At 41.4% G+C, this 19595-nt stretch overlaps 1 protein-coding gene across 2 annotated transcripts in view; it reads left to right on the forward strand.

Moving 5' to 3' along the window:
* Window positions 1-12430: 12430 nt before the first annotated feature.
* Window positions 12431-19595, forward strand: part of cadpsa (Ca2+-dependent activator protein for secretion a) — a gene marked incomplete at its 5' end in the record, with an annotated part of 193825 nt that continues 186660 nt past the window's right edge. For both annotated transcript variants that reach the window (XM_079156889.1, XM_079156890.1), the window contains one exon: window positions 12431-12781. In XM_079156889.1, coding sequence (XP_079013015.1) covers window positions 12431-12781 — 351 coding nt within the window. The remainder of the gene's footprint in view (window positions 12782-19595) is intronic.

The raw sequence follows: 19595 nt of genomic DNA on the forward strand, positions 1-19595 counted from the left end.
GTTTCAGGCTGAGAGGAGGCCAAAAGTGGATTTTGTGAAAGTATACATAGTTTCAAAGATTTTCTTAAATAAAGTCGATCAGGACTGTGTATTTCACAGTTTCATGACATTTTCATCAATATCTGCTGTTTTCAGCACCTTACTGCCTAAAGATGCAGTTTTCATTTTTTATGCTCTCAAAAGACGTTTCAGGCTGAAAGGAAGCCAAAAGTGGATTTTGTGAAAGTATACATAGTTTCAAAGATTTTCTTCAAAAAAGTGCCTCAGGACAGTTTATTTCACAGCTTCATGATGTTTCCATCAATATCTGCAGTTTTCAGCAATTTACTGCCTAGAGCTGCATTTTTACTTGTTATGCTCTTAAAAGACGTTTCAGGCTGAGAGGAGGCCAAATGTGGATTTTCTGAAAGTAAACATAGTTTCAAAGATGTTCTTCAAAAAAGTGCCTTAGGACAGTTGATTTCACAGTTTCATGTCATGTCCATGCATATCTGCTGCTTTCAGCAATTTACTGCCTAAAGATGCAGTTTTCATTTTTTATGCTCTTAAAAGATGTTTCAGGCTGAGAGGAGGACACACGTGGATTTTGTGAAAGTATACATAGTTTTAAAGATTTTCTTCAAAAGAGTGCCTCAGGACAGTTGATTTCACAGCTTCATGATGTTTCCATCAATATCTGCAGTCATTTGTACTGAGTGAGTGAAATATAACTGTCACATATGTGATGAGTGAGACAGGCACACAGACAGTCATTTGTACTGAGTGAGTGAGTGAGACAGGCATACAGACAGTGTTATGTACTGATTGAGTGAGTGAAATATAACTCTCACATATGTAATGAGTGAGACAGGCAAACAGACAGTCATTTGTAACTGAGTGAGTGAGTGAGACAGGTAGACAGTTAGATGGAGTGAGGTGTTATTGAACCATCAACATTTTTAAAATAGACCTTGTAGTTACAGAATTGTAGTCTCTTTAGTATGGGTTACAATTTTCAAGAAAAGGCCGAAAAAAGGCTTAGGAGCTACGGTTATGGGGGTTTTGAATATTTGTTTTAGAGGTTTTTCGTAGTTTCAACAAAATAAACAATAAACAAAATAAACAAAAGAATAAACAAAAGTCACGTGTTTCTTTGTCTTACTTTGGTCAGTGAAAAGAGGAACTGCAGTGGTCAGACAGACAGAGAGAGGAAGGCGTGTTTTGGTAGAACGTAAAAAACAAACAGCAGCTCAACCAAAGCCTCCTCAATTCAATTAAACAGGCCAGTTATGAAACCAAATGTTTTTATTTGAAGTGTACACTTTTAAATAGTGTCAACTTCTCAGAAGTTGTCGTCTTCAGGTGTTTCTAATCAGCAATGTTGATAAACGCACAGATTCACAGACACACGCGCACATACACTTCTCTCCCTCTATCTCTGTGTGTGTGTGTCTCTCTCATTCAGTCATTCAGGTCTTGGATACTTTTAGAGGACCCTCCCACACACACACACACATTATTGCACTTATTCTAATGTTACTAATACTTCTACTACTTATAATACTTCTACTACAACTACAACTTCTACTACTACTACTACAACAAATATCAGTACTGCTGACATTTTTTAAGCTACAGAAACCGTTCAAATATTAAAATGTTCAGCTCTTTCAGGAGAGGGGTGATATGACTTTTCTTATTTGTAATCTAATCTTTTAACTTTTTGAATTATTTAGCTTTTTCCAATTATTTTTTTGAATTGGATATCTATTTTCAGCAATGTTTTTGCAATTAATTTCAGCTTTCAGCATTCCAACACATTTTCAGCAGGAAATACATTTTCTAGTTAAGCTTTTTGCACATTTTCTTTTAATGGGTTTCTATGGAGAATATCAACTCTTTTTCAACTTTCAAATCCTTCTACTTCCTCGTACTTTCAGCTATAGACACCATTTCAACTTTAAAATGTTGAGCAGCAGGGTTAGTCGGTCATTTGTACTGAGTGAATGAGACAGACAGACAGTTATATGTACTGAGTGAGTAAGTGAAATATAACTGTCAAATAAGTGATGAGTGAGACAGGCAGACAGACAGTCATTTGTACTGAGTGAGTGGACTGACTGAATGATATTCCGCACCGAGACTCTGCCTTTCATCACCCCATAAAGGACTCAGAAGGCTTTTTATGCACCGAAAATATGGTAACATGAAAACAATACATTGATGTCACAAAGCAAAAACTATGCTCTAGTGCTCACTAGCAAATGCATTGATGTATCGTACAATGCTAAAGTTCTCAGAAGTTGTCGTCTTCAAGCAAAAACAATGTTATGGTGCTCAAAAGTCTTTGTATGCAGCACTGACTGTTGTTCCCGACATCTGCAGTGTAGGCTGACATACAATGATTTGTTGAAAATATTGTCCAGCGAGCAGTTGTTGGTTTAATCCAAGACTGTGTCAGTTAGAATGCAATGAGAAAGACGTTAAAAGACAGTTAGCAGAGGATGGTTTCGATCCATCGACCTCGGGGTTATGGGCCTAGCACGCTTCCGCTGCGCCACTCTGCTGTCCGTCAGCCAATGTGTGACTCGAACCCATGATGGCCATACACAAAGGCAATAAACAGCATTGAGCAAACACGTCAAAGCAAAGCATTGACAATATGGTAACAACAATGTCATAGTTGCCCATCACGCTTCAGCTGTGCCAATCTCTTTTTATCACCCAAGATGGGTCTTGAACCTGTAGTTGATTTCATATCATTACCTTTGGGTGGATCACTTCTTTAATCCCTTCAGAGTGACAAGAGTTGTTGCTTAAATCCAAGCCTTTGTCAGTTAGAATGCAGTGGTAGAGACGTTAAAACAGTTAACAGAGGATGGTTTCGATCCATTGACCTCTGGGATACCGTCACAGCACGCTTCGGCTGAGCCGCTCCCCTTTAAATCACCCCAGATGGGACTTGAACCCACAATCCCTGGCTTAGGAGGCCAGTGCCTTATCCATTAGGCCACTGGGGCTCCGTTTGTGGAGCCAGCGAGTCCCTGTTTGCATCACGGAACGTTGTTCCTAACTTGTGGACTGACATACAATGAATGATATTCCGCACCGCGACTCTGCTTTTCATCTTTTCTTTAGTTGCGTTACTGACTACGTCACAGCCAAATTGAGGTTAATGAGTCTGCAGAGCAAGTACATTTTTTGACCGTTGTGCCAACGCTGTGACAAGTTGAGCAAAGAATGTTTCTTGTAACTTTTTTTTGTTGAGTAAACCTTTTTGAATGGAGTTACTGTCTTTGAAGAATCATTACGCTTCAAGCTTATTGCCAAACACAGACTGTAACAGTAGTGGTAATGTGGACTATCAGACAGAGGGAAGATTGCCGCTACAGTGTGTAAGCATCATGTTCTAATGAAAACATCGCATGAAACTTTATGGAAAGATCGCAACAACCTGGATTCGATCTCTATTGAGCACAATTGTAATATAGCTATAGACCAGGGGTGGCCAACCATTCAGAGACCAAGAGCCACATTTTTTACTGTGTTACCGCAAAGAGCCACATCATACACATGGGCACATATGAACATCACCCTATCCCTTCCTCACACACACACATACCTTTGCTCAGCCAGATTTATTGTAAATGTCACACACCAACATGATAATGACAGAAATTGACTCCTACAGTACTAAGACCACAGGCCAGTCATTTTCAACAATGAACATTGTGTACACTGTCTCACACAGACAAACTCTCAGTTCAACCAAGTCCACAAACAAAAATATAATAATTTACAATAGTGGTTTTCTTTTACTATGCATGTTACTTAGTGGGACTTCTGGCATTCCTTGCCTTGAACAATCCTCTTCAAATCTGGCTTGTATTCCGTTATTGCCACTCGAAGCAATTCTTTCACATGGGTGTCAGTCAGAACAGATCGATGCTTTGATTTCACGTGTTTCAGGGTAGAAAACACAGACTCGCAGACGTATGTTGACCCAAACATTGGCAGTATCTTAAGCACAGCCCGTTTGACATTGGGGTATTTTTTCATTGGCACACTTTTCCAGAACTCAATGGTCCCTTCCCTTCCCAGTGAGCATTTTTCCGTTTAAAAGACGTTTAAAAGACGTTTAAAAGACGTCTACGCCCACCGTTGAAAAGACGTTCAAAATTGGTTCAAAAGTGAACGTTTTTTCGCCGACTATACATAGACGCTGATTGAACGTTCATGCTTAGACCAGATTTCAATGGGATTTGCAATACTACAATTTTTCGTCCTCTACATTGTGCTAATAGTATATCCTCATTTTAGAGGCGTACTAAGAAACCACATCCACATTTATCAGTTGAAAGCCAGTATTGCAAATCCCGTTGAAATCTGGTCTAAACCTGAACATTTAAACAACGACTATAAATAGTCGGCAAATAAACTTTCACTTTTGAACCAGTTTTAACATGATTTCACCTCGTAATGCTCTCAGATCAATATGTAGCAACTAAATACTTAAACATAGTAACACATCAGTTTACTTACAGGACAAAAGACCAAGTGAGACAGGCAACCGTTCATTTGTATTTATTAACGTCTTGCACCGAGAGCCCCCTATAAATACACACAATATAATGCACAGTATAAATAACGTTCTTTATATATACACACACACACACACACACACACACACAACCATCATCTCCTTTTCCTGATTTAAATGTCGTTGTCAAAGCCGCACAGGAGCCGGTTTCAGAAGGTCTGCAATATTTTCAAAGTATTAGAAAAACATATTGACTTTCAGACCAGTTGTGACATTGCTTTGTTTTACTCACGTCGTCCTCATCTAAACTACAGTGTACAGCCCCACTCGCTGTCCGCCGTGTATTTTACATGTAAAATGTCCTAAATAATAATTGTATAACGCTGGGCTACAGCAACAGTCCACAAAGAGTCTTCAACGTTTACTAACACATGTTGCTAACGCTAACGCTACTCGCTAACGCTAGCTAGCAGTCTCGCCCGCTTGGTCAGCATAACTTATTTTTGGTATTGTAATGATATTTAGGTTTACAATATTGGAATAAAGTAGTTAAAGTACTTACAGAGTATGTCGTTAGCGTGAAGCATCGTCTTCAACGTTTACTAACACATGTTGCTAACGCTACACGCTAACATGCTAACGCTAGCTAGCAGTCTCGCCCGCATGGTCAGCATAACTTATTTTTGGTATTGTAATGATATTTAGGTTTACAGTATTGGAATAAAGTAGTTAAAGTACTTACAGAGTATGTCGTTAGCGTGAAGCATCGTTTATTCCGTCAGCTCGTTCACTTCACTCATCAACTCAGTAAGAGCTGCTCAAATCGTGGCGTGTCTCCAGACTTATCATCTCCAACAAAAATAAACAGAGTCACATGGGTGTTACAGCCGAAAACACAGACACGTATTTTGCACGAACATACAAGACAGAATGTGCTCTTCTCTCATTACGACGTCCTGGGAGCTTCTTGTTGACATCACAGAGTCTATAGTTCCATATTTATGACGTTTTATATGAAACATTAAATGCGTTGAAATCACGTCTTCCTGTAGACCACATATCAACGGCCAGCGTAATATCATTTTGGAGAAATATGTTTAAAGTAACCAAAATCGCGTCTCTTTCAAACTACAACTGAACAAACCATCAATATTTTAAAAGAAATTGGTGTTTTGTGACATGTTGATATTGTAACCGTAATTTAGCCGGGTGAAATGACGGTGAAAATAGGTCTAAGACGTTCAGACCCGATTTCAACGCGATTTAAACCAAATATCAACGTTGAAATCCGGGTTAGTGCTCACTGGGTTAAAGCAGGTTTGAGTTGTTCCTCCTCACAAAGATCGATCATCTCCAACTCAGCCGCATCCTCATCTGTGACTAGCGGGGCTTTCAAACAGTCCGTCTCGGCATTAAATGGGTCGACGAGGAACGTAATCTGTGGCCGCACATGCGCGTTTGACGAAAATACCGTATTTAACTCAAGCGAAGCGAACACGCACATTAAAGAAACACAAATACAAACTTCGATATGAACGTAAGAGCCGCATGAAACCGGGCAAAGAGCCGCATGCGGCTCGGGAGCCGCGGGTTGGCCACCCCTGCTATAGACGGTCGCGCTACGCAATTATCAATCTTCTACTAGCTTCACCATCTCCACAGCATTTCACCAGCTGTCTGCACGTGCTGGGTCGACCCCCCCCTCATGCACAGATGGAGCAGGACACACTCAGTCAGCGATGTTGCTCTCCCATGTAGTACCATCATTTCATCCTCTCCATCTGCAGATACACCACACCAACAGCAGAGGGAGCCAGAGCTGTGTGCTGCTGAGCCCGCTGACACAAAAGCAATCACAGTGGTGGACAATAAAGCCATGATGACGAAGGGAGAAATAAAAAGCGACAAGCTGACTTCACCCCTAACACCTGATTTGTCCACCTCAAGTTCTGACACATGCACAACCCAACATTAGTCAGGAACATAAACACATTATTAATCACTAGGTAAAAGCAAACACATTAAACCAGGGATAAAGGGGGGCAAATAGTTTTACAAGACAGATATAACTACATTTTAGAAGTTAACAGACAGTTGACAGCACATATTATATACACACATTACACAACTCATAAGAAACATCACACATATCCTTTATCATAACAAACATATCAATGCAAGACAAAAGAAATATGTGGACGGTCCAGATGAGCCCAGGCCTCGCCTCTTACCTCAACCCCAAGATCCATAAGCCTCCTGAGACTTGGACCGTCCCCTCTGGTGTTACAGTCGGCCGTCCCATCGTCAGCGACCGTGACTCTGAATCATATAGAATAACAGAATACATCGACCATTTCATCAACCCACTAAGAACTTCACCCCATTTATCTCAAGGACACATGAATTTGTTAACAAAATAAAAAGCCTTCAGGTACCCAGTCACCTTCCTCTTTTCAACATATACACCAACATAGAAACACCACTCGGCCTTGTAGCCATTCAGAACATCTTTAAGAAACACCCAGACCCAGCCAGACCAGACAGTGAAATATTACAGTTACTTCAGATCAAACTCAAGATGAGTTTAACAGCAAACACTATCTCCAGCTGTGCAATGTTCTGTAAATGCTCACCATCGTATGCTGACATCTACCTGACACACTGGGAAGAAACGGCATTCCTCAAAACCCAACCCTAATCCCTCCTGTATTTCCGGTACCTGGACGACGTCTTCGGCCTTTGGAACAAAACAGGACAGGACTTCCACACATTTTTGGATACACTCAATTCACATCAGCCCAGAATCAAACACAACATACAGAAACACACGGTCGAGTTCCTTGATACACGGGTCTACTTCCGGGACTCCAGCGACCAGCAAAAAAATACTGGCCACAAAGGTATACTTCAAGGACACTGACCGCCACGCACTCCTTCACAAGTCCAGCTATTACCCCCGAGCACACGTACAGAGGTCTCATCAAGTCCCAGCTGATCCGCTTTCACACAATCTGCACCTTCCCAGGGCATGTGGAGGAGGCCACCAGCACCCTCTTTGGTGCGTTGAGGCTCAGGGGGTACTCGAAGCGCTTCCTTAGAAGTATCAAGGCGGAGGTCGGCGGCACCTTTAGCGGCAACAATGCCGTAATGCGGCCGTCTGGTTTGTCCCTTGTTCCCATGACAATTTTAACCTAGGAACAGTGGGAACGGTACACGCGTCCTGAATGCAAATTTTAAACTCCCCGGCTCACACAACGTACAGAGTGGGCCTGGAGAGTAACAGACATTGGAGCACAGCGCAACGGCGAGCAGCGGAGAGGAAATGGATACAAGTAGAAAGAGCAGGCGCCTCTGTGATCAGAGTCGAGCGGGCGCTAAAAGGGACTACTCTCCCCATCATCTATGCTTTAATGAGCCAGGCTATAAGTCACACATTTTTCAATGCCGGACCCATCACGGGCCGCAAAACAAGAAATGCAACTACAAATATGAGAAACAAAAGAACAACACACATAAGAAATGGCATCAGTGACAGCAAGGAGCATCCTAGCGTGAGGTAGTGATGGTGTGAGGTGGTGCACCAGAATTAAAAACCCTCAAGCCCCCAACAGTAGTGTCCACTGGGGCCCGTAATAGTAGTGTGCACTGGGGTCCAACTACCTTACGCCACTGCAGGGTGCCCATCACAGCTTTGAAGGACAGGTTCACATTTTTTCCAGGCAGTCTTTAAATTTCACATTTCTATGTGGAGATTGTTATTGGTCACTGCAAATTGTCCTCCTGTCAATAGTGGCTGTGAAGAAATCCCTAAAGTAAAAAGACAAATACCTGATTGGGGACAATCTAATTTGGACTTTAGTTTTGGAACTTTTTCATGCTACTTGTGTTTGCAGGACTGTGTGCATTGACTATATTCATCCACATTTCTCTGATCCAGGTCTTCACCCCCCAGGAGACTCTGCAGGGGCGTAAATACAGACAGTGCTGGCAGTGTGGTTGCAATAAAAATGTTGCCGTCGAAAAGTCAAACCCCTCTTGGTAATGGTTTTCAGTTTTTATTTGGGTAAAATAGGGAGTAGTAATCTATCACAAAGACGCTTATTCTACATGAACTATTAAGGCTGCATGCGTTCCCTGTGCTGTTGTACCTTTACCCTCTCCAGTAACTCTGCCCTGGTGTAGCTGCACCTGCCCTTGAGAGGAAGTGCTGAGAAGCTCCGGTCCCGGCAGCAGAAGGGCGAGGCCTCTAGCCTAAGGACTGCTGGTCTTGCTGCCTCTCAGCCTAGGATTATGTACTGTCTTGTGTTTTACGTTTTCATGTTAATAAAACTCATGGATTTGATTGTTTTAAAGGTGTCTTCTTTGGTGGATTTGGGTCAGTGATAGAGTGTTGTTCGCCACAAAGGGCTGCCATCAGGGTGGGGCGTAACAAACTATACCCCAACCCTAAGCTTAAATTAATATTTTCTTTCTTTGGTACTTTTTTTTATATACAGATATGCAATGATTGCTGGGTAATATGTATGATGTTGTCCATAGTCAAGTCTCTATTTGATCATGGAACAGCATGACATACAACAGCTAGTTAAAGTGAAAAATATGTCAAGATTGACAAACTTGTTCATTAAAGTGTGTGTGTGTGTGTGTGTGTGTGTGTGTGTGTGTGTGTGTGTGTGTGTGTGTTGAGGTTTTCCTTGTTGGAATGAGGGGTGAACCAATAGGCAAATATTTGGCAGTAGAAGGAGGACATATTGACCACTAACATAAACAACACTGTATATGAGTAATGATTAATGTGTCAGTGGAATCGTCTGACAGATGTTCCATCCTTCTCTCTTGTCTCTTCAGACATTCCTACACAATACCATCTGTTTCATTTAGGCAGAGTCGGATTGATAAGATTATTATCTTTGTTCAGTTGATGTGGCAGTGTTTCACATTATAAATCTGATTCATTACATCTCAATTATGAAGCAAAGGCACTGCTGCATTCACGTAGGACATGCCCCACTCAGCATCTCTTATCCAAAGCATTCTTACAATTTGCATCCAGAAAATGATGCTGCATCATTGTTCTGTCTCCACAACAGTCATTGATACTGATGAGATATCTGCTGTAATCACTATGCAATCTCCCTCTGTGTTTAATTCTATGCTGCAGGGATTAATGAGATTACAGCCAAAATTCCAAACATTAAGGTGCTAAATTTGACATTTAGAGCATTAATATATCAGCAAACAACTGTTATTTATGTAAAGATCTAGTGTAGTAATGTCTACTTGAGCACATCATTAAGTCTCTTTCCCTTTGTGTTTGATGTAATCAAAGATTGTCTGGGCATGTTAATGCATGTTAGTGCATGTGAGCGTGCCCCACTGGTTAACTCACAGCCACTCCCACCGGTCTCTGCCCTGCACATCCCTGTTTCTTTATTTAAAGACACTCAACACTTTTAACATTCCACTTACATTTCACTTGTCTACAGTCCTGTTATCTGTTTGTTGTGCACTTTATTTTATATTTTATTGTAAATTTTAATATGTTTCTATTTCTTGCACTGTGTTGATTGTTGTTGATTGTTAAATGTTACGCACCTCCCGCCATGACAAATTCCTTGTCGGTTCAAACTTCCTTGGCAATAAACGGTTCTGATTGTGATTGTGATTATTGTGCTGTTAACCTCTATTGTACCATTGTTTCCAAAACTGTTCAAGCAAGATGTATTTATTAGTTATTAGCAGTGTAACGGTACACAGAAGTCAAGTTTATTTCTTTAGCCGACAAAAGAACAAATGCTTAAGGTTCCGTTTCGTCTCATTTATTTTGAACAGACAAAATAGTAGTGCAAGTGTCAAAGATAGATACAATCCTCCTGCTAAGGATTTAGGCAAAATGTTGCCCTTTGGCAACTGTAGTCAAATATTCCTGTAGGAAAAATAAACATGATTGTGTGACATTGTACGAACACTCAACAAACACTTTCATAATTTGCTTGTCCTTTGTCTATTTGCAGGTGTTTTCTCACATTTTTTTTATTTACTTACACAATAATTTGACACATAGAGCACAATTATTGAAACTGACACTCAGAGAGTGAAACCTCAGCTCAAGTCTCAAAACTCTGAACACATTTTCTGCTTTGAACCCAATTTGCAATTCAACATGGCAGTCTTTGCAACACACTGCACACAGTTCTCTACATCGTGGTAGAGCACCTAACCCTAACCCTGTGCCTACAGTGTATGAATGTTAGATAGTCCTGGTGGGCTGGTGGCACCTTGCATGGTAGCCCCTGTCATCAGTGTATGAATGGGTGTGAATGTTGAATGATGACATGTAGGGTTAATGTGCTTTGAGTGGTCGGAAGACTAGAAAAGAGAAATACAAGTACAGTTCATTTACCATTGACCATTTAAATAAAAATAAAAAGTGTATTAACAACTGAAAACAACTGTAAATCGTGCTTTCTTATTCGTCGCCACCAACAATTTTGTGTATTTATCTATATTCTATTTAGAATATACTCTGATCTGACATTCAGTACAAAATATAATCTTTGGAAATGCATTGATGTATTGATTGATTTTACGTAGAGGAGAGAAATAAATATCAGTGTAAAGTACAACACACTCTAGTCAATATGTTTATCGCTGAAGAATCAGGGCCAATGCAGGAGGAAGGACCAGGGCCCAGATACAACCAGGATCCACGGAAACCTGAGGACAGCAAGCACAGAGACACGGGGAAGAAGCAAAGTCAGTAATGAGCATTATTGGGACATGACTTCATACAGGAGAGAGAATTGTGTGTAGTGTGATGACACAATGAACCCCGTTTTCAAAATCGTGCTTAAGCAATCATAGAAAAACTGTAATTTGCAGTGTGTAGGAATCTTTGATGTTCGATATATGGATGTGTGTGTAGTCCTATGTGGCATGAGCCAAATGCTTAGAGTGATATTAAAATAAGAAATAGACTAATTAACCAACTAACTAACTGACTGACTGACAGAAAGATTGTGGTGTTTGGTGTGTTGGATTCATGTATTCTGTTGATTGATATCTAGCTTTACAAATAGTAAAACATGAACAATAGTTAGAGCTCTACATCCTGACGGATGTGATGGAGTTAGGACTCATACCTATGTTGAATCAGATGAAGTCTATCAAAATATCATAGATGTCCTCAATACATACAGTATATATTTGGAAGCCTTTTTCATTTTGTAATTTATTTTGAATGCATTTCTTTTGCCATTCAGGTAATTCTGTAGTTTATGTCCCCAGTTACGTATAAGTAAGCAGCCAGGCAGGCAGATATCAAGACATACTTTTAATCATTAAAACAATCATTTAGTCATCATTCATTTGATCATTTATTTATATTAAATCAGCGGTGAAGCTTTTATTGTGAAAGTTAAACCGCGTTGATTCCGGTCTGGTGCTGTAACCTGCAGTCTTTTCACTCAGATGGATCATCAGGTGGCCGTTCATCTATTGTGCTCGCAGCCTGTTCAAACTGGTCCCAGATCAGCCGGGGGTCGGGTTTCAACACCGCGGTCAGCTCCGAGCCCAGCCTCTTCCTGTCTCCAGGCGGCGGAGCACCAACACAGTTTCCTCCTGTTATCCCTCCCGGCGACCCCTCCCCCTTAATGTCGTCTCTCCTGAGAAACCCTCCTATGTGACACTGCTTCACTTGAAAGGCTTGGAAATCAAGCAACCAGGCAGACTCTACAACACTGAGACTGACTCGTCTGACGGCAGCTTGTTCTCTTCTTCACAGCTGCTCATCAGTCCGGTTTGCGTCCCCGGGTCTCTCCCTCTGAGGCTGATCGGCATCTTTTTCTACTTTTGCAGTTTTACCTTTGCAGCAGCAGGTAGCCGTTATTCTCCACCCACGCCTCGGCCAGCATGTTGGACCCGTCTTCGAGCGAGGAGGAAGGGGATGAGATAGTGGAGGTGGAGCGCAAAGAGGTAGCGGCCCCGAAGAGCCACGGAGGAGCCCGGTTGTCACCGGGCCGATCCTCCGACGGCCACGGCGGCGGGGGGCTCCAGCCCCGGGGCCGAGGGAGCGGCGGCGGCCGACCCTCCAGCCCCAGTCCGTCGGTGGGCAGCGACAAGGAGAAGGAAGACCTGGAGAAGATGCAGAGAGAGGAGGAGGAGAGGAAGAAGAGACTCCAGCTGTATGTGTTTGTGATGCGCTGCATCGCCTATCCGTTCAACGCAAAGCAACCTACTGACATGGCCCGGAGGCAGCAGAAGGTAAGATCCGTCTGACCAACGAGAAACTTTCAAACCTGTCTTTTAAATACATCGTCCATTTCTGGAGGGCAACACTGAGACACATGACACCAACTGTTGCTTCCACAGTCGCACGTGCACGCCTTTTGGTCGAATACTTAAGAATGCAGAAATATAACTCAGCTCACCTTATAGTCAGTAGGATATCTCACACATGATGATCCAAAGACTTTTATTAGAGAAGGTGGTGGACTGCGATGGATGGAGTGCAGTGTGAAGTGATAGTTACACTACCTCACTGTACATAAAGCACCAGCAGCACATTTCCACTTGATGTCTCTTTTGATTGAAAATATATTTCTTTATTCCCTCTACCCGACACCCTGGAATGATGATGCCAGAAAGGTTTGAAAAGACACAATGCAATGTGCTAAATCCAAAGTAAAGAGAGACATAGTTGGCAACATGAAGGAGCGGCTGAAGGATGGCATCAATGTCGTCGTAGTAGCCCTTGTGTGCACAGCTTCTGGGCACAGAGGCACCAGTCCCCCTCCCCTCCTGCTACTCTCCAGCACAGCTCTTATTAGAACAATCTGTTGCACAGGAGAAATTGATCCTCCACAGCCTCACCACTGAATGACATCCTCTATAGCTTTAATTTGGTCCTTCAGTGACATCCACATACCTACCACACCCTGAGTTATTTTAGACCAACAATTGGTTTTGTTGCAAAAGAAAAACATAAAACAGGACATTTTGAAAGATACACTCCGTGACTTTGTTGTAGGTTTGTTTCTGAACTGGGAGTCTGCAGGCCCCCTGTGGTCTTGTATAGCAGGCCTTTGAAGATGGCAAGGCTCTGAAGGTGCGCTTGAAGTCATTGTAGAGAAGGGGAGGCGTGATGATCATTCAAATACTGGGGATAATGATGTTGAAGTCATAATCACACAAAACATGATGGAAGTAGTCGTGTAATGAATGAAGACCTATCTGTACTGGAACCTTATGAATTCAATGACAGTACAGGGTCTGTCTCCGGCTTGTCTTCACCAGTCGCATAGTGAAAGCAGCTGCAGACCTCCATCAGCATCTACACCATGGGTGGGCAAACTTTTTGGCTCAGGGGCCACATTGAGTTTTAAAATGTGACAGACGGGCCGGGCCAGTAGCAGATGGATTTGTGTGAAGTAAAAGCCATCACCTAAAAAGTAAAGAAAACTTGCATTTAATTTCAGTGGGAACAGTGTTGTTGCTCACCCTTTTTTTGCCAGTGCATCAACGTTTGGTGTCAGTTTGGTTGTGGCAATTCTCAGGACAGATCTGAGATGCTCATCAGTTATCTGACGTGATTTGTTGATGTTCATCACGCTGAACGTCTGCTCACACACAAAAAAAAAAAATCATGATGGTTTTTTTGGGGGGGGGGGGGAGTACAAAAAAAAAAAATAGAGATTAGAAGTGCGCATGCGCTTCAGTGACAATCTCCTCACAGGTCCCTTCATCCCCTCGCCAGTCTTTCCATGAAAACAACATGCAATTCTACACAAGGTAACTATTACTGGTGACTTTTGTAAATGTTAGATGTTATATATCATTATAAAGTCTTTTAATCAGTCCACTGTTGCAGCTAAACACATTACAAGATTGCTGTTAATGTAGCTTTTACAATAATATATTTGAACTCTCGATGAACCATGTTCATATCATAATATGGAAGCCTGTTTCCGTCAGATCCTGTAAGTCATTATAATGAGATACTATCTCAAAATAATGACTTAGCATCTCATAATTATGACTTAGCATCTCATAACATTGACAAACGTTTTATTGGCCTATGTGTTCTTTCCTCACATGCGCCAAAGCAACAGAAGCAAGTGAATGAGACGAAGTTTGGCAGATCAAAATGGATACCATAATTGAAGACTACTTTAGACGTGGATTCAGAAATCGTGAAATTTGAGTCGTTCTGGAGGAATCACATTATATCAAACTAAGCCTCCGGACTTTTTTTTTCACTCGCTCTGCTGGTGGCTGACGTCTCTGTCCTTCTGGAGAGCAATTCATGTTTTGTTCCTTTACATTTTATCTGCGAACTTCACAATAGTTGTGCAGAACAAAATAAGCATTAATAAGGACAGGAAAGTCCTCCGTTGTGTGTCCATCACCCTCCCTAAAGCTGCTAACCGTGAGTTCAGACGTCCGCTCCGTAGCGCTGATAACGCCACAGGACACGCTGCTCGCTAATCGCTCCATTAACAGCTGCTTCCTCCGTAATAATGCAGACTTTAACTGAACAACAGCTGCTAGTAAAGACAACACGGTCAGTAACACCTGTAATCAGTTGTCCATGTTAAATTAACCTGGTAGCCGATCGGTAATCAAGGCTGTTGTTGTTTGTGAGCTTCCGGGTACGGGTCACGTGACAGGGGTGTGAAGAACCAGGGAAGTACAGTCGTGACTGCTAAGAACCAATCAAGTAGTGAACGCGGGTGTGGGCATCATCTAGAGAGAACAGACCAGACCCCAGCAAAGGTCAAGTGTGTCTGGAGTGCGCCATCTAGTGGGATCAACTGAAACGCTGGGTATTGCAGGAAAAAGGCAAAATGAATGCGGTCTTTACTATAGTTTGGACAATTTTGTTCCAATATTTGACGGGCCGGATTAAAAAGCCCAACGGGCCGTATATGGCCCGCGGGCTGTAGTTTGCTCATGCCTGATATGCATGGTCGATATCCATCGACCCGACCCCTTCAGCCAGTGTTGTTGTGCAGTACTCAGACAAGTTTTACTGTGACGCAGCCTAATACATTGTCACAGTAAGTTGGAAGAAAGGTACTTTGGTTTGCAGTTGAGGTGCAAAACACAATCCGTAACAAGGCAGCTGAAGCATATCTTTTATGCCAGATACCCATGAGATGACTGAAACATGTCCACTGTGTCCACTGGATGCGGCTACGTTGAGCTCTGACTGCAATGTGGCTCTACCACGTTTCGGTCAAGATACCAATGTGCACTGGAAGCACACTGGGTGTACTTTTCCGAGTACAAGGACGGTGGCACAGACATGAGCTGACGTGGAATCATGACTAAGGAAATGTTTGGGTATTTTATGGATGTGCACGGACAGGCGGAAACCTGCAGCAGGGAACCCCCGCCAAGGGCCGTGTCTGATGGTGTGATATAGTTTTGGCCATGTGGACACTCATGACTCTTGCGAATGCAGCAAAGTTCTACTTCCTGCAGCCATGTGAGGGTCCGCTATAGAGTCCACATGTTATAAATGTTGTCATCAGAGGGTACATGCATAGGCCCTGTGCGGATGTCTACGTACTGGCAATTTGTTGGGACGTCCGCGTGGACACTACGCTACAAGTGGTAACCGAGGCTTCCCTCTAGCCCCCCAATTGGCCCCCCAATTGGGGGGCTAGAGGGGGCGACGAAGAGTGTACACATGTAGTACAAATCACTTTTGAGAACGAATGAAATGATATTTTAAAATATTTCAAAAACGTACATGACAAAGAGATTCTGATCAAATGGACCATGTAACCTATTTTAATCACTCAAAAACATATATATACACAAAGTACTTCAAGGTACTACAAGTACTACCACGATTTCACCTATTTCTCACCAGGAGAAGGCAAGCAATGTTCACCGTTATCGATCCCAGCCGCGATCTACGGCACTTTCACACACACTTCATATCCAGCAGGATGAGGAGAAGACACTGCATTGAACTATCGCCTCCAAATTATTCTACTTTAAACCATTAGGAAGTTACTATTGATCTGCCACAGATATCAACTCAGCCCATCATCATAAACATTGAAATGTTCCGTACCTTTTAGATGTTTCCTGGATGGAAAAAAAAAAAAAAAAAGAATTAATCCATGCGGCCATTTCGCAGCAGTCTCTCTCTTCGTGCTGTGTAAAAAAACAAGTCTCTGACCAGCTTCTATGATGAATGAGTAATAATTTCAGTTTGGGCCAATGGGTTTGACCCATGGGGGGCGAATCACAGTTTTTATTGGCTTAAAATTCTGTAAACAACTCAAAGAACGAATGACTACACTGCCCAGACTCTTCCGGGTTAAAATCTGTGGGAATTGCGCAAATCGGCCGATCACAGGCTGTGTTAGGTTCAAATACATCACGTAAAACTGAAATTCTGACGAAAATGAGCCATATTTTACAAGTTTTTATATAGCCCAGGCTCTCAAAATGATGCCAAACTGCTATATTAGATAGATTGATCACTATTAGTGATAAAAGAAGTGAAATATATAGTTAGATATTATTTAAAAGTACAATAAGACAGCGATATGTGCTCCTTCTAAAATCAGAATTGACGTTGGCTGACCTCAGCTGACCTGTACACCGGCATTGATTTCTCAGGCATACTTCACTCTATCAAAGCCAATTCTTTTTAAAAGGACTGCTGACATGTTGTGATATGATTTGGGAGAGTTTAGGCCTGCGTGTGCATCATTTAAAATCAATAAAAGTGCTTTTTAGGCACAAAAAAAAAAAGGCGAACCTGAAAATGTTCAATTTGAGCTGTGTGTAACATTCGTTTCAGCATTTACCAGTAACATATACAATGATATGTACACATATTAACAAAGCTCACATTTATTTGTGTTATTTTGCCATTTAAATTATTCAAATAGACCTTGTAGTCAGAGATTTACACTCTCTAGAGTTTGGGTATGACATTTTCGAGCAGAGGTCTCAAAATAGGCCTAGGGTTTAAGAGGATATTATTAATATGAATGATTCTTTGTCAAAGTCAGCAGATAGAAACAGCTGTAATATCACAGACAACAAACAGTGCTGTCCGTGTTTCTGAAACAACAGCTTGTCACTTACTGAATGAGCTGTATCCAGGGCTACTGTTTTGCTCACAGCTGCAGTATTTTCTAAATCCACAGACGCTTCCTGTGGTGACTATGATTTAGATTGTTATTGCTTGTTTGTGTTTGTTTTTGTAAACTTTTTGTGGTCTATGCGTTTATTTATTTTTACTGAATTCTTGTTCATTCTGAACTGCATTGTTGTATAATGCTAAACATTTAGTAGGCCTAACTTGCAAGCCCCCCTCAGCTCCCCCAATCACAATGCTGTGCCATCGCTGCTCTCAGCACATAAGCCAAAAAGAGACTTAACTTTTGTACAGTTTTTGTATGTAAGTTAAAGTTATTTATGTAAGTCAAAGTTATATACGTAAGTTAGTTATTTACGTAAGTTAAAGTTATGTATGTATGTTAAAGTTACAGACGTAAGTCAAAGTTATTTATGTAAGTTAAAGTTATATACGTGAGTCAAAGTTATGTACGTAAGTTAAAGTTATTTACGTAAGTTAAAGTTATATATGTAAGTTAAAGTTATATATGTAAGTTAAAGTTATATATGTAAGTTAAAGTTATATATGTAAGTTAAAGTTATGTACGTATGTTAAAGTTATATATGTAAGTTAGTTATGTACGTATGTTAAAGTTATATATGTAAGTCAAAGTTATATGCGTAAGTTCAAGTTATAGACATAAGTTAAAGTGATAGACGTAAATTAAAGTTATGTACGTAAGTTAAAGTTATATACGTAAGTTAAAGTTATTTACGTAGTTATGTATGTAAGTCAAAGTTATATACGTAAGTTAAAGTTATATATGTAAATTAAAGTTATGTATGTAAGTTAGTTATGAATTTAAGTTAAAGTAATGTACTTAAGTTAAAGTAATGTACTTAAGTTAAAGTTATGAATGTAAGTTAAAGTAATGTATGTAAGTTAATTACCCCCTTGGATCAGCCAGGCTCCACCCTACTTCACCCTATACCTCCAGTCTTTATGCTAAGCTAAGCTAATCGTCTCCTGTCTCCAGCCCAACATACAGACATTAAAGTGATATTGATTTTCCTTTCTAAGTCCCGACAAGTGAGTTATTAAACCTGTATTCCATGTCAATTCCATTAATACAAAAGTATGAAATGTATCGTCATAGCTAACTAGCTAGCGGTAGTTACCTGTTTGTGTCCTGCTAGCAGTGGCGCTTGATGACAGTAATGATGACAGTCAGTCAATGGTTTGATCACATTGTAAATATCGATGTATTCATTGATTGGTTTATACTATACATATCATCCAACTTGTGAAGATGGCATTCACCAATTACAATCAGACTTAACAGGAGCACTTGTTTGCTTAATGATCCATTATTTCTATCAGCATGTGTTACGTTGCCTGATTAAGGTCCAGGGGATGAGGGGAGTAACAGTGTGAACCCAGGGAAAAAGAGTCATAGGCAATGGATGAATAAACTAAATAGTGAAACTACTTTCTTAAAAAGGAAAGTGACACTGATTCACATAGTGAACTCAAAACACCACAATATGAACACACTAATGGGTCAGGCTACCAACACTAGCATACATGGCTTGAGCAGAGAAGATCACCGCATCAGCACACACAGTTTGAACGCTGCCACTTTGCCCACCGGACTGGGCTATCTGAATCTCCCGGCCTCGTAACCACCATGGCACTAATCGGCGATTGAGCCCAGTGCTCACACGCTGCAGCTGCTAGGCAGGGAGAAGGGTGGCACCAGACTGGAAAATTGGGAGAGAGAGCAGAGAAAAAACACAACATGGCACGTAACAGCATATAATGATTGTGCCTTCTAAAGCATGAAGTAATACAATATAACGCTAATGGAACATTCTTCCTGCAGCTACACCAGAATACAGCACAGTCAGTGAGGGAGAAGCTGGTATTAATCACGCAGACTGAGATGTCAGCCTGACATGTGAGTCCTCCATCGACAGAGAGAACACGCAG

Source organism: Pholis gunnellus, assembly GCF_910591455.1.
Source record: "Pholis gunnellus genome assembly, chromosome: 3".
Taxonomy (NCBI): domain Eukaryota; kingdom Metazoa; phylum Chordata; class Actinopteri; order Perciformes; family Pholidae; genus Pholis; species Pholis gunnellus.